Source organism: Saccostrea cucullata, unplaced genomic scaffold (genome assembly GCF_032062105.1).
Source record: "Saccostrea cucullata isolate Sc308-1 unplaced genomic scaffold, CSIRO_AGI_Scuc_v1 ctg2320, whole genome shotgun sequence".
NCBI classification, from domain to species: Eukaryota; Metazoa; Mollusca; class Bivalvia; order Ostreida; family Ostreidae; genus Saccostrea; species Saccostrea cuccullata.
The window spans coordinates 15,978-32,926 of record NW_026924929.1 but is presented as its reverse complement, the minus strand read 5'-3'; the positions used below and the strand labels follow the sequence as shown (position 1 = coordinate 32,926).

Genomic DNA, 16,949 nt, shown 5'->3' with positions numbered 1-16,949 from the left:
GACAATAAGAGTAGAAAATTGAGTAACAATTTGCATGGCAAATCATATCGGAGATTTATATGTACATAATTATTTTTAAAAAATGAGTAAAAAAAATTATCACTTTTTCCTCCGGAAAAAATTGATTCAAAAACAATTACTTCACTTTACTTGGTTAAATAGTACTTTGAATCAGCGTCAATAAAAAGATAACAAAGTGATTAGTTTTAATGTTGTCTTCACACTTAAAAGAAGTCTGGCAAAGTTGTTCTTCCCTTGTCTTTTGGTCGCTAAAAAGGTGACTAAAATTTCCTTTTTGTAGTCTTGTTAATTTGCAACGCGGTCTGTACATGTACATGTAACTCTGACTTTTATGCAGTAAATCACAAGTGTCTACAAATGATAGGTCGTCCATGGAAATTCCCATATAGAGTAAGCAGAAGTCAATTTTTCGAATGATCGATCTTTTATGAAGGTGTGAAAAATATTTGTTGATTTTTTTTACCCTGCCCTAAGGCTACATTGGGAACTAAAAGAGTCCAGACGTCATGATCTGTCATATGGCAGAGCATATATTTGATTTTAAGAATTGATCCATGTAGATTAATGATGCTAAAATTTGTAGCTTTATGAGATTCTTTTTGGATGAGAGATCGTATTAGACAGATATCTAGGGTATTATAATTCCTATGTGCATAAATCTTATGATACTTTCAATAAGTCATTCCTTTGCCTTGACCCCTCTCTTTTCTTTTCTCTACACATCTTGTTTTGTTTTGTCAGTGAATATAATTCTAGCCCGTGTCCATACTTAAAGGATCACTTATGTCAAAGGCATTGTCAACTCTTTTCTTGATCACTCTGCAGGTTCATATCATTTCATAGGAAACATCTTTCACAAACTAAAGATAAATGATTTTGATATATTGTTGGGGGAGTGGGTATTTAGATTGTTCAGAAAATAGTTCTGTAATTGATTACTTTAATCTAATGTTGATGTGCTATGATCATTTGAGAAAACTCAGAATTAATCGGTACATATAGTGTTTTTGCGCATAACATACAGGAATTTAAAGCGGGCCTTTAATTTGCTACAATGTTTCTATAATGTATTCACTTATAGATTACTTTGATGACAAACTCCAAATCACTTAACAATGTCTTTCAATAACAACTTTGCAAATGAGAAATATTGAATCTATTACAAAGTATTAAAAATATAACTAATTTCATACCAAGATACGTGCTCATTTTCATTCAAAACATACAAAGTCTTGCTTTTATATTAAACAAAATAACCTATTTAATCAACCATATACTTATAAAGTGTAGTATATTATTTCAACTTTCTTCTTTAACTTTTTTATTGATATGTTTCTAAAGTATGAAATATAATATTGTTTTTATTAGAAATAATATTACCAAAAAGGATAAGCAAGTTTAGACACAAAATTTAGTCAATTTCATGCTAATTTACGGTAAATTGTCTGAATCCAATTTAAAATTTTAGAAAAACGACACAGAAATGATCATAGCTATACATTTGCATTTTTTTCCTATGCACGGAATAACAAGTGTGCAAGAGTAGCGGCGATTAGCGAAGTTACAAAAATAATAAGAAGCAAATGAAAATTGTTAATTCCTCTTGTTGTGGCAGCAAATTCGTACCACCATTCGATCAATCTTGTCTTTGAAAATCGAGCACTGCGGTTGAAATCAGTACACTCCAACGCAGGATCCAAAACCTGTTCAAAAATATTTTCTCTATGCCATATCAAAATTTGTAATAAATAGTCTAGCATTGTATAATGAAAGCAACAAATCAATCGTTTGCCATTTATGATTTATTTTCTATATCATTATTATGACATTCAATGTGGCATGTTTTGTTATTCCAATGCCATAAGGTATTTACTGTAAACCAACTTTTTTTCGCGTGCATGAAATATTCACGAGTTTCGCGATCAACTTTAAGTCGCGCAAATCGCCGCGAACCATTTATTTTGCTTTGTTTTTGTAGAAAATGTTTCCTTCTTCGTGAAAATTAATCGCAGCAGATTGATTTCAACTGACGAATCGCGAATAAACATGACGCAGATCATAGGTGGTATACAATACTTAATTGTAGTTACATTATAAAATACATTATAATGTTAATGCAAGCTCATTAATAATATCAATTTAATTTAACTTAGAAAAGATTTACCTGTATCAGGAACTTCAAGACAGGCATGTCTAATTCAGGATAATGTGTTCTTATTCTTTCACGTATTTCATTTACGTTATCATCGCAGTAATTTGTGCAGTGAAGATAATTCAAATGAGACAATCCAAGCGTTCTTTTAAAGAGCGTCTCAAACTCTTCAAAGTTTTGTTGTTCTGTTTGTTTCTTTTGATCTTTCATCGTTAATACACCAAAAATTGGAATATCTGTAGATGTGTAAATATATTTAAATAATGTCAGACAAAATGAGCATTTACATATAGAATAAGCCTTTTTCTAATATATGTGACTACTGTCCATAAAACGCTTCACTAATATAGATAAACACAAGATGAAGGGGAAAGAAACTTTTAAAAATTGCAATGAAAGCAAGCGTTGAGGAAAAACGACATATACCAAGAATAATATGGAGATAACGAACAGCATTCAATCTCAACGTCCATAAACAATACAAATAGAAGCAGAACAAACACGGACCTCCGGAACATCAGAGGTGGGCTCAGGTGGCATGGAGGAGTGAGCGTCCCATGCTGACTGTTCACACCCGCCGTTTGCTCCCTGTCATTATCGAGAAACAACGGAAAAATCTGTCGTCAATTCAATTTATGAATAATAGACTAGCATTTAGTATGAAAAACGTAAGTAAGCATTTGACTTAATGATAAATTGTATTATATTGTAATTTAAGTATTAAACTTTTTTACTATCAAAAGTCTCTTTTAAACACTGTGAACTACTTCCAAAATGATGTCTATTAAATTTGCTACGTGTCTTAAAGTCAATCAAACATACTCAGAGATAATTTGTTCAGTTTTCCCAAATATACATTGGTTGTTGTATGTCCTTTGTCGCCAAGGACGGTATCCATTTTTCGATGCCCATTATATCAATTTTGTTCATTGAAATCCACTGCAAATGTGTGTATAAAATAGACATTGGTCGCTGTAAATTTCACATGGTTTAGTTAATATTTCTTTTGGATTCTTAATAAGTTTTACAGCAGCTTTAAGGGAGTGTTTAATGTCACTCTAGTATATTGATTCTTAACTATTCATTTTTTTAAAATGCAGTATCTCGAAAGACCTTGTTTTCTAGCTTCCCACAACAGATCTGTGTTTTGAAAATCGGTCACATAGACTGTAATCAACTCATTAAAGATTCAATAATTACAGAAAATCAAGCTTTATTGCATATGATTTCTATGTTGTTTGTCATTGAGCTGATGACATTATTTATGAACGTCCCTCGTATACTAACTAGATTTCTAAACTTCATAAACTCCCCCAAAACAAAGATAAGTTGTCGGGTCCAGCATATGCTAAACAATGCTTTCCTCCATACAAAAGTTTTGCTGCTTTAAATGAGAAGATTCGCATACAGCATATTCACAGAGCAGTGAGATAGAATCAGATTCAAACTGAGCAAAAACTGAAAGGAATTTAATCAATTTATGATGTAAATGAAAGCTGATTAAAGCTGAATTAGATTTGAATAAAGTTATAAACTTAGTGGATTTTTCAGGTCTGACATTTAAAGTTGGTTTGGAACGCAAAGAATCAGAGTCTCTATTAAGAAACGATTGGCATGTGAAATCAATATCAAGTTTAAACTATTTGGCATTAAGGTGAGGTTCTAGTAAATGACAGGTGCCTACGGATGTCACAAAATTGTTCTTCTTCAAATACTCCTCAACAAAAGTAGAACGCCACGGTAAAATAATATGTATCGGGACTTAATTCATATATAAATCTAATGAAAATACACATTCTCTTCATTTATAGTTAACAGCAATATATCGTTAATACATCTTAATTTCGAGTTGAAAGCCACTCTCTTTTCATGTATAAAATTTTGCCTAATCATTCTTTATATGAATACAAAAATAGATAAAATATAAGACAATAATGAAAACATCGCATATGTTATTTAAAAAAACAAAAATAATTGCTACATCAGTACCGACCATTAGACCTGTAAACCACTCAGTTATGAATCGTAACATTAAGCATTATTGATTATAATTCTTTTTATTGATAAATACAAGTCCGAAATTAAAGATTGAAATTGATTTTTTTTTTGCAACAATTTCCAGATACTTCCAAATAGTTCATATTTTTCCTCCTTAAAGAAAAAATATATCACACTGTGTTATCGCCTATTTTTGTGTGGTTTCATTTTCGTTGATTTCGAGGGCTATCTACATTCTTATATCCCGATGAGCTTTGGGCAAAAGATAGGGGGTCTGACACATCTGTTTCATATTTGGATTTTTTTTACTTGAGAAAAAGGTTAATGGTAATCTAACAACCAAACTTTATGACAAACGTGATGACTTTAACTTTTAATTATCTCCAACTTTCCTTACTTATGCAGCAATATACCTTCGTCATCTGCATACTGTGTTTATATCTCTCAGTTGATTCGATACGCAAAAGAATGCTCTACGTATGTACAATTTCTAAAACAAGGTAAGGTATTGACAAACGAGTTGATGAACTGATAAAAAAAAGAATTTTAGCCGTCTCGTTTAAAGTAATAATTTCGTGAGTTCTTCGGTCGATACAATGGTCGTGTCAGAAAATAAAATTTGTTACAGAGTCAAATACCGACTGACGTTTTTATACTAATTGTTAATTCATTACTTATACACTGATTTGACCACGGATTTTTCCGTTATTTCCAAATTATGACAAGGGGCATACGGCGAATGTGACCGGTCGGCAGGTGATGCTCACTGCTCCATGGCATCTGATCCCAACTTCAATGTTTGTAGATATGTGTTTGCTCTGCTCCTATTTTTGTATTGTTTCCAGTACTTTTTATCATGAATACCCTTCCTTATTACCATACGTTTCACACGATTTTATACAAAAAATATTGTCACCTCTTTTTTTCCGAAGTACTTTTGATACAGCTTGCATGAGCTTTAAAGGTAAATTTGAATTTGCTGCAGAGGCTACAAAAATAATCCTGTCGACCTTTTTGCACTCTGGTGTTTCTGGATACCTTTTTTCTATAAGCCACGTTCCACGTTGTCTTATATAAAAATAAAAAAAAAACTTAAATAATAAATGCAAGTAAGACTTTTGAAGTTGTTTCAATATTTGTGACCAATGAAATTGTAATTACCTGATATCTTCTGCGAGGTCTTTAAGAGGCACATCAGACGGAATTCTCCCATATAAGAGAAGCCTTAGTACCTGGCCTGTGATTTCATCATCAGTATCCTGAATTCCAGCTATGTCCAAAAAGTGTGGAAAATTATACTCCTCAAGTGATTGGTGGGACAAATACCTTTCCCTTGGTATCCTAAAAAGTTTTTCCCAAGGGAGTGAAAGAGATTTGAGTTCGATATCATGTAAAAAAATAATAAGATAAAACTCAAGGATGTAATTCCTTTGCTTCAATTAAAACAAACATTGGGAAAAAAGCCAAATTATCAAACCAATAATAGGAAAATAAACTCATATATTAAAATCCAAAGATGATATCAAATTTCATTGATCGATGAGACCATAGAGAATTTCGTGTCTAAATTTATGTTTTACCAAGTTGGACAATGCGTAACTGTTTGATCAAATTCTCCAAAATTTCCCGTCTTTGTCCATTGCCGGTAGTTTCCAGTTATGCTTGTGATCATGGTGTTAATGAAGGAGGACTTTCCAGCCCCAGGTGCCCCAATAACAGCAACGGTGAATGGCACACCTGTCTTCTTTCCTATTCGCTCTTTCAACTCTTTTAACATTTCCTGTTTTTTTTCTGCATTCATAATGCTTTGGTCAGTATACTAAGAAAAAAAAAATATCACACAAAGTTAAAGTACAAGAGCTGTTCAAATTTCATGTCACCGGAACTCAGAAAGAAACAAAATACATTTTCCAATGAATTTGTCTTAATTAATTCTTTTGTTGAAACACGTTTGAAACATTAATATCCAATTGCTAATTAAATTTTAGAACACATTGTTGAGCATGCTCCTCCATATACTAGAATATGACATATCGTATAATTTCCTGGATTTGATTCTTGTTTCCAATTTTTTTCAAGTCTGGAATAAGAAACAAGTCGAAGGGTGGAAAATCTGTCGAAATTTGTTGGTATGACAAAACATAGATGCAGAACTGTTGAGCTATGTTTTTTTTTTTATATTAGTCTTTGACCATAATGCCATAGATCCCGTAATGCAAAAATTATGCATATTACGATGCAAGATTTATTGTGCACTGTTTGTGAGAATTTTACTACTTTCCACCTTGGGTAAATCATCTACTTTTACCCCCTAATTCCAGAGATACCATGAATTTGGAAATGTAAACAAAGCAGTGGTCATGCGCTAAATTTTGAAACGTAAAAATTAATCAACAACATTTTGACCCGAATTCGCAAAAAAAAAAATCGACTTAAACATTTCCAGATTTACGGTATTCTCAATTTGTATATTTTATCCTCCTCTCCGCTTGGGCAGTGTTTCGAGCGTCTACTGCAGAATTATATTTTATCCTCCTCTCCACTTGGGCAGTGTTTCGAGCGTCTTCTCTAGTATTGCAAGGTAAGGAGTTGATCCTTAGGTCGCGAGTTCGAATCCCACTGTGAGCAAAGGAGGCCGGTCTTTCGAACTAAAACGTATAAATCAAGGCCCCGTGTCGCATTAGGTGGTGGCACGAAAAGATCCCTACCTCCGTAATGACTCTGAGTGCCGAGTATTGATTAAAAAACGTCTAATCAACCGGCAAGTGGCGGCGTCTCCAAATGAGTGAAAAATTCCCGACGTTAAACAAGATACAGTGAAACTTGTCTAATCCGACATGCATTGGGAGACAAATTTTATGTCGAAATAGACAGGGTGTCAGATTTCACAGTGTAAAAAAAGGAAAATAGTAAAATGGGAAAGAAATTTAATGTAGGAATTCACAGTGTGTCGGATTTTTCAGGTGTCGGTTAGATAGTTTTCCCTGTACAATCAATCAATCAACCTCTCAACCCTTTCTAGTTGTCTCTACAGGCGATAAACTGGCTTGATTTGGATTGCCTAAGAAATTGCAGAAAAATTTAATTAAAGCGAGTGTATCGCTTGTAGAAACAACTATAAAGGATTGGGAAACGTATAAAATATACAATTTTTTTTAATGTCCACAGATGTTGCGTAATGCTGTTGCTGTCCATTATTCCTCAAGGAGCGAACAGGAATAAGTAAGATTAGTATGATATTTAAGGGGGCCGACTATGGTTTTATTGTGAGAAAACTACTTCATTTTTATACCATAAATAACCTACATTAACTTTAGTGTACAGGCAAAGATTGGGCGAAATCTACCGTCCAGGTTTTTTAAGGGACCATCTCAACATATAGGTACATTTACTATAAGATTATATGGGAAAGTGCAAATTTTAGCACTTTAAAACAAATTCTACAAATACTACAATAGACTTTTTGTTCAAACTATAATATATGATGAGTAATAATTTATTGTACATTATGTTTAAGAAACACAAAATTCTACCGTCTTGTTCCCACTCGGCTATGTTAAGGAAGGTCAGACTATATATTCCTTGTATACCGTATTGGAAGTTAAATTGTGACGTCCTTGACATTTAACAAGCCACAAAAATTAATTGACGACATTATCATGCGTAAAAAGCAACTTTAATTTATTTATTTTATCGATTATTTATAAAATTTTGTAAAATCGCAATACTTGATAGCAATACAGTCGAGTAATAGAAGAAAGTATTTCGTCAAATAAGACGTCATCAGCCTTGACATGACGCAGCACAGGTGATTCAGAGGACTAGATTCACTGGTTTAATAATTACCAGAATGCTTAAATAAATATGATACTATTGCTAATTTTTAAACCTTATAATTAAATCTAAAAGAAAATTAATTATTAAATACTATGTGTATAGAATATGAATTTATCTAGTAGCAATGGAGCTGCATAGGGACAAGGAATGTAGAGAATATCGCTAAAACGATGAGGGTATTTGTGATTTACAACAAAAGTGCAAGGGCATAGACAATTTTGTTTGAGATGAAATTTGGAATATTTATTGCTTATATAGTGTATACATGTATTTTGAAAAGTGCTTGGAGCTTATCCTAGTCTGCATAAGATTATTTTTATTTATAACAGAATTTAAGCGAAGTGGAAATTTTCAACTATTATAAGCATTTTTTGCAAAATTTTCAGTACTTCGTAAGCAGCACTTTTTGGGTAAAAGAAATAAACATCTTTTAATGTGTATCAATTTTTCTTGACAAACATACTTATGCCCTTGCACTATTCCCATTTCCTACATTCAGCTTAACAATTAATTTTTATACAATTAAGTCACGTGACAAACAGCTGATACGTGTGATATAACTGGTAATAACTACGGCCCAGTCCTATCCATTTTTGATAGATATATTACATTTTCTACAAAGTATTCAGTTGCTTTGTAACATTTTTTTTTAAAAAAGAAGTAATACATATTAAAACGTTGCAAATGTTGCATTTTCATATCGGTCCTTAACATAGCTGAGCAGAGGAGTCATCTCAAAAGGCAAAAAATTAACGATTTGTTTTTATAGAGTACTACAAAATATGGCGGGCACAAAGGTATGATATGAAAAAGTATAAGAATAATTGAGAAATTCTCAAATTACTATATTTTAAATTTCAAGAGCGTATGTTTTACACTTTTTATTTAATAACATTTTTATTGGCCATTTTCTTTTAAGAGCTTTAGTTTATTATAACGTCAAAACACACTTTAACCACGTCAACCTACCTATCAGTTGCAAAAGTGATTAAAAATTTAGTTATATAAAATTGTTATTACATGCTTGAACCTGTAATTTTTTTTTTTATTTTGTTTAATTTTATTAATCAAGTGAAAAAATTTGCTTTTAAACAGTTAATACGCTCCATTTTACTATGATGCGCGAAATCTTGCGCAATGGAAACTACAGTCGGCCCCCTTAAAACAATGTAACATTAAAATAAGCTCGCATTTTTGTAATGCATTTAAATTTCATGTATATATCTATAGTGAGGAACCCCTTCCTTTTAAACATATTTTATCACTTGAAATATTCTTCACTAGTACTGAACCTCTATTCACTGGACCGTAGAATCGCCTTTCCGAGCAAGTTATTTCGGGCACGGCATTTCAGAGACCAGAACGCAATTACCCCTCTTACATTTATTTTTACGTATATCAATAGCTTGCTCTGGTATTTCATTTTCATCCATTTTGTCCTAAGATATTCAGTCATCTGGGACATTCATTTGATTCAAAATTGATACTTATGCTTAAATATAGAGAAGACAATTCGCAATTATGCCTTAACTCCAAATTAAGGTCATACGCAATGTAGTTTGAGTTTAATTGGGTTCTTCCTTGGAGTTGAAGAGATCCACTTAAAGAAGAACCCCTGTGCAATACTTTTAATGTTATATATGGATTTGTACATCTCTTCTAAAACAATTTTTGATCAAAAAAAAAAATCTGAAATGTATACTTTGTAATTTTTGTACATTTTTCTTTGAATAATGCAAAATATTTTACAACTTCATATCTTTTCAAACCCCTGGTAACGTATGCTGATTTTTTGTCTGAGCACATGTAATGGTATTGTGAGTGTCAATTTAGAATATCTTGAAAAATTATCAGTAGGTGAGGTACGTTGTGTATGTCCTTAAGTAGCAAAACTTATAAAGTGTCATAAAGGAGTAAGAAACTCCTTCCAAATGGTCACACACACCGCTCCTTTTCATGATCGGAGAAAGGTTATAGAAAATAGTTTGTGAAAAATTAAGATGAGAAATCAATCTCAAATAATACAATAAGCTTTGCAATTGAATATAGATTGTGTTTGATGACTGGCCATAGAACCTGTGCACTGATACCTAGAACGAGACTTGTTATCCTTGTTTTGACAACTTATTTATAAATAACTTAGCTTTAGAAATGAATCACATGTAGAGCTTACTCATCGAATCAACTTAACAACATACACTCCATGTGTACAAAGCAAGGATAAATTATTCAGCATATGAGTAAAGGTGACGATTGAAAGGTTAAATTCATCGCGTATAGTTGTTAGATTACCATTAACTTCTTTTTTTTCAGAAAAAAATATTCAAAAATGAAATATGTGTAACATACCCCGTGATATCTAGTATTTCAAGCTCACTGGGATACATCTTGTCGTCAAATAAATCTAGATTAATGGATGTAGTGGTATGGAGTAGTAAGTATAGATGGCATCAAATTTTGTCTAAAAGAAATGTGATCATGATATGCAATTTCCCGACTCTTTTTTATTGGATTTTTATGGCATTTTTCCTCCTGATTTCTGTACCTTTTTTAATTTATTGTTTTACAGTGCTGCTACTCTTTCACTTTTTTATCATTGAGGATAAAGGAAGGGGCTTGATAGAATATTTTCTGGACCGCGCTATGTATCTTTGTTGGTATTTCTGTGAAGTTTAGGAATGAAACGTATGGAGTGACACATATAGAGATAACGAACAGTGTTCAAGATCAAAAGTAAGGAAAAAAAATACAAAATTGAATCAGAGCAAACACGGATCTCCAAAACATCAGAGGTGGGATCAGGTGTCCTGGCGGAGTGAGTATCCCCTGCCGACAGGTCACAGCCGCCGCGTGGTCCTTGTCATGAACGGAAAAATAATGGGGAAATTCGTCGTCAATACATTCAATTCGTGTGTAAATAATGTACTAACAATTAGTATGAAAAAACGTCAGTCAGTATTTGACTGAATAATAAATTGTACGATGATTTTAAACGAGACAGCTATTAATATTCTTGTTTCATCAACTTGTTTGTCAATAGTTTACCGCATTTTAGAAATTGTACATACGTAGAGCATGCTCTTGTGTACCGAATCAACTGAAATATGTTAACTCTGTAAGCAGGTGATGAAGGTATATTGCTGAGTAAGTAAAAGAAGTTGACGATTGAAATCAAAGTCGATGTTAAAGTCATCACGTTTATTATACAGCTTGGTTGTTAGATAACAATTAACGTTTTCTCTTCAAATACAATATCGAAATATGAAACAGATGTGTCAAAATCTGTGTTGTATGTTTTATCTCAAGCTTACAGTTCCGACATAAGAAAGGAAATTACCACTGTTAATTGACAATATCTACATGCATATGTCAAATTGAAGGAAACAGCATTTTTTCTGCTTTTTTAGCTCACCTCAACGAAGTTGGGGGGAGCTTATGTGATACCCTCGGCGTCGGCGTCGGTGTCGGCGTCCCAGGTAAAGGTTAAGTTTTTTGGAGCAGTTTTCTTTTTAATTACTTCTGTGTCCTATACTGATTAGACATGCATGGAAAATGGTTTTAGTGTGTTTTATTGTACCAGACAAAGTTTCAGATGCTGCAATTTCAGCAAAGGAATTACCAGGTTAATGTTTTTGGAGCAGGTTAACATTTTTGGTGCAGTTTTTGATGTGGGTTTCATTTCCAAGTAACTATCAGGCCTATGTTGACCAAACTTGCATGGATGATACATCTAAGGATGCATACTACCGGGATTGCTTCGGATGCTGAATCTGACCTACATTTTCCAGTTGAGTGAACAGGTTAAAGTTTTTGGTGCAGGTTTCATTTCTAAGTAACTATAAGCCCTATGTTGACCAAACTTGCATGGATGATACATCTAAGGATGCATACTACCGGGCTTGCTTTGGATGCTGAATCTGACCTACATTTTCCGGTTGAGTGAACAGGTTAAAGTTTTTGGTGTAGGTTTCATTTCCAAGTAACTATAAGCCCTATGTTGACCAAACTTGCATGGATGATACATCTAAGGATGCATACTACCGGGATTGCTTTGGATGCTGAATCTGACCTACAATTTCCGGTTGAGTGAACAGGTTAAAGTTTTTGGTGCAGGTTTCATTTCTAAGTAACTATAAGCCCTATGTTGACCAAACTTGCATGGATGATACATCTAAGGATGCATACTACCGGGCTTGCTTCGGATGCTGAATCTGACCTACATTTTCCGGTTGAGTGAACAGGTTAAAGTTTTTGGTGTAGGGTACTATTCCAAGTAACTATAAGCCCTATGTTGACCAAACTTGCATGGATGATACATCTAAGGATGCATACTACCGGGCTTGCTTCGGATGCTGAATCTGACCTACATTTTCCGGTTGAGTGAACAGGTTAAAGTTTTTGGTGCAGGTTTCATTTCCAAGTAACTATAAGCCCTATGTTGACCAAACTTGCATGCATGATACATCTAAGGATGCATACTACCGGGCTTGCTTTGGATGCTGAATCTGACCTACATTTTCCAGTTGAGTGAACAGGTTAAAGTTTTTGGTGCAGGTTTCATTTCTAAGTAACTATAAGCCCTATGTTGACCAAACTTGCATGGATGATACATCTAAGGATGCATACTACCGGGCTTGCTTCGGATGCTGAATCTGACCTACATTTTCCAGTTGAGCGAACAGGTTAATGTTTTTGGTGCAGGTTTCATTTGCAAGTAACTTTAAGCCCTATGTTGACCAAACTTGCATGGATGATACGTCTAAGGATGCACACTACCAGGCTTGCTTCGGATGCTGAATCTGACCTACATTTTCCGGTTGAGTGAATAGTTAAAAGTTTTTGGTGCAGGTTTCATTTCCAAGGAACTATGAGTTCTTTAATGACCAGTCTTGCATAGATGATACATCTAAGGATGCATACTTCCAGGCTTGCTTCGGAAGCTGAATCTGACCTACTTTTTGTGGATGAGTGAAAATGTTAGTTTTAATGCATGTTTCATTTCCAATAAACTATGAGCCCTATAATGAGCAAACTTGCATGGATGATACATCTAAGGATGCACACTAATGGACTTGCTTTGGATGCTGAATTGGACATACATTTTTCAGATAATAGACAAGGTAAAAGTTATGGTTGCAGGTCTATTACCAAAAACTATAAGGCTTATATAACATTGTATAAACCAAACTTTCACAAATGCTGCATCAAGAGATGAAAACTCTCAAATTTGCTTCAGATGCTGGATTTTCATTACATTTTCATGAAGAAGAAGTAGTTTAAATTTTTTATGTAGGTCTATTTCAAAGTATCAGATCAAAATTGCTTTTAAAAATATTTTCATTTTTGGAATGTATACTTTTTGTTGGTTAATTGTGTGACTTTGCCTTACTTAAAGACAACATTCGTTGAGGTGAGCTCTGTAATCTCTGATTACCTATGTTTAGATATTGGAAAAAGTCTGTCTTATACGAATACAGAAACAGGTCAGCTAATGGGTACCTTTAGGTAATCCAAAAAAGATTGTTGGAAAACCTGGTCTCCAAAACAATATAGGTGTTCTCAATCAGAAACTCAAGCATCATTTGATGTCATATATTCGATTAATATTGCGATGTCAATATTCAAAACTGACATATGATTTTGAAGAATGGCTTTCTTAGAAAGTGAACTATGAGGATAAGTAAGATTACCCCTTGTAGAGTTAAATCCAAGTTCTTCTAGAATACAATTTATTTAATGAACCTTACAAACGAAGATAATGTCACAACCTGCTTTGCCAGCGTGTACCAGTAAGTACTGATCATGTGATCTATCTACTTTTTCGTTGTGGGTATCCTTGGAAAATGACTTGCAGAATTTAATTCTACTTTTTCTATAATATAATTAATGAGCATTTACAAGCTATGTTGTAACCTGCTCTGTCATATTGGACCAGTACATAATGATCGTGTAATCTAGCTAGTTCTTATTTCACTTCCTAATTCTTGCACAAAAATGATAAATGGGTCTCATATTGCCCAACAATTGCATAATTCTTAATTTCACCATCCATATTATCCTGTTAATTTATTTTAACAAAGTGTCGATGTATTTTTCATGGTTGGCAGACCGGCTTGTGTTATTCAAATGTTTAAGAAATGATGTCGCCACCTGAAAATCCTGGGTTTTTTAAATTTACCTGTTTTTAAATAAGTAATTTGAGATAATCATAAATAACTTAATTTACGTCACAGGTTATAAAGTTTCCAACAGGACTATAGAAATACAAACAGGACAACTTTGGTGGAATATGTTTAGATGCGATACCTAAACTTTTTTGCATTAAAAATTGGTACAATTTGTTGCTTTATACCTGTTGTAAAAACGAGGTACGGATGTCAACTTGAGATATTGAAATATAAAAGTTAGGACCCGATGTGATAAAGAATACCAAGTATTTAAATGAGTTAACTTCTTTGTTGATCTATTGTTATTCGGGAGGGGATGGGGCAGGTTGCTTAAGAATTTAAGAAGATTATTATCTTTAATCACAGATCAAAATTGTTTACTGGTGTATAATATAATATATCATAATACAAATGTGGAGTTTTAAGATGTTTTGAAGTTTTGTGCAAAATGCGAAGAATACCTAACAGATTAATTACATAAGGTAATAGTAAATAATAAAAAACATCATGTAACTTGGTTTGGAATATATATATATTTATTGGATATTTAGAAAGATGGTAAATATTTTTTAAGTTCAGCAGATGCTCAGAGAAGGGACAGACACGGAATTTCTATCAGGAAGCTAAATTAATATAAATTTATAACGCATTCCAAAATCAAAACAGAAAATCTTTTTTTCTGTTTTAAGCATTTTGCCCTTAGGTATTGACAAAACTCAACAAATAACACAGTTTACAAGATATTTATTGGTGCAAATACTAAAAGAACGCAAATCATCGATTACATAGCTAGATTTTACGGAGTAAATTTCCTCCCAAAAACGATCACTGAAACAGTTTTCACTAACACATTACAATTTGAAAAAGACAAAAATCTACAGGGTAAATTTCGTCTCAAAAATGACACTGATACAGTTAACATTCAGTAGTCAATTCAAAAGCGACTATCCATGATTAAACAAGGTTTTACGGAGTAAATTTCCTCCCAAAGAATATCACTGATAAAGTATTCACTACAACAATTACAATTTGAAAATAGCAAAAATCTAGAGAGTAAATTTCCTCTCTAAATGCACATTGGTGCATTGTACATTCAGTATTTCAATGCCAAATCAACCATCGTTTACATTGCTAGATTTTACGGAGTAAATTTTCTCCCAAAGATTTTCACTGATACAGTTTTCACTACTTTCATTACAGTTTGTTATAAACAAAACTCTAGAGAGTAAATTTCCTCTCTAAATTCACGTCGGTGTATTGTACATTCAGTATTTCAATGCCAAATCAACCATCGTTTACACAGCTAGATTTTACGGAGTAAATTTCCTCCCAAAGAATTTCACTGATACAGTGTTCACTACTAACATTGCAAATTAGTACTCACAAAAATCTACAGAGTAAATTTCCTCTCTAAATTGACGTTGGTGCATTGTACATTCAGTATTTCAAAGCCAAAAAATAAACCCATTGTTTACATAGCTACACCTTACGGAGTAAATTTCCTCTCAAAGAATATCACTGATACATTGTTCACCAATACATTATAAAATAGAAAAAAAATTCTACGGAGTAAATTTCCTCTCAAAATACACGTCGCTGCATTGTACATTCAGTATTTCAAAGCCAAATCAACCATCGTTTACATAACTAGATTTTACGGAGTAAATTTCCTCCCAAAGACTATCACTGATATAATGTACACAACTACATTACAATTTGAAAATAGCAAAAATCTAGAGAGGAAATTTCCTCTTTAAATGACATTCATACAGTAAACATACAGTAGACAATTCAGAAGTGACTATCTTTTATATGACAAGACTTTACGGAGTAAATTTCCTCCCAAAGAATTTCACTGATAGAGTGTTCACTACTTACATTAGAGTTTGTTATTAACAAAAATCTAGAGAGTAAATTTCCTCTCTAAATTCACGTCGGTGCATTGTACATTCAGTATTTCAATGCCAAATCAACCATCGTTTACGCAGCTAGATTTTACAGAGTAAATTTCCTCCCAAAGACTATCACTGATATTGTGTTCACTACCACATTACAATTTGAAAAAGGCAAAAATATACAGAGTAAATTTCCACTAAACAATGACACTGATACAGTTAGCATACAGTAGTCAATTCAAAAGCAACTATCCTTGATATAACATTTTACGGAGTAAATTTCCTCCCAAAGAATATCACTGATACAGTATTCACTACAACAATTACAATTTGAAAATAGCAAAAATTTACAGAGTAAATTTCCTCTCTAAACTCACATTGGTGCATTGTACATTCAGTATTTCAAAGCCAAAGCAACCATCATTAACATGCTAGATTTTACATTCATTATTCGCAGATAGAAAATAAATATCTAAAAATAAATTGATACAATATACAATTTTTACAGGAGAAAAACATACATTTTACATCTTATTAAATAAATGACTTTCGAGGGACATTTTTATCTCAATATACTAATGATGAAATACATTATTATTTAATCTAGAAATAAACAACAAAGAATCTATACAAACACATACAGTTTTTTTTACTGATTTCAAGGCGTATTCAACGAGGGGAGGGGGTTCAATGCGCATACAGTAGCATGGTGACGTCACAAACAATCTCTCAAAGTACGTTGAAAACTGTATTGTCCAGTCTATATCCGCGAAGAAAAAAGGTGAAGGATGCAAGTCCCTCTCGTGAATATTGTCGAACAGTTTGATTTCAAACACATCTATCACATTTACTTTCTTTGACCGAAGCGATACTTCTATG

General features: G+C 32.9%; 1 protein-coding gene across 1 annotated transcript; it reads right to left on the bottom strand.

Annotated features, from left to right (window-relative positions):
* Positions 1 to 1,377: 1,377 nt before the first annotated feature.
* LOC134267634 (uncharacterized) lies at positions 1,378 to 5,985 on the bottom strand. The gene is made up of 5 exons (XM_062749844.1): positions 5,752 to 5,985; positions 5,333 to 5,512; positions 5,088 to 5,239; positions 2,186 to 2,409; positions 1,378 to 1,724 (listed from the first exon to the last, which is right to left on the bottom strand). Exons 1-5 carry the CDS (start codon positions 5,970 to 5,972, stop codon positions 1,536 to 1,538), a joined length of 966 nt encoding a protein of 321 aa, XP_062605828.1. The 5' UTR covers positions 5,973 to 5,985; the 3' UTR covers positions 1,378 to 1,535.
* Between the last annotated feature and the right edge of the window lie 10,964 nt (positions 5,986 to 16,949).

Coding starts and splice junctions, on each gene's coding strand:
- LOC134267634 (XM_062749844.1), bottom strand. CDS start 5,972: ATGAATGCAGAAAAAAAACAGGAAATGTTAAAAGAGTTGAAAGAGCGA. Junction 5,513..5,751: donor GTTACGCATTGTCCAACTTG/GTAAAACATAAA, acceptor AAAACTTTTTAG/GATACCAAGGGAAAGGTATT. Junction 5,240..5,332: donor GACCTCGCAGAAGATATCAG/GTAATTACAATT, acceptor TTTTTATATAAG/ACAACGTGGAACGTGGCTTA.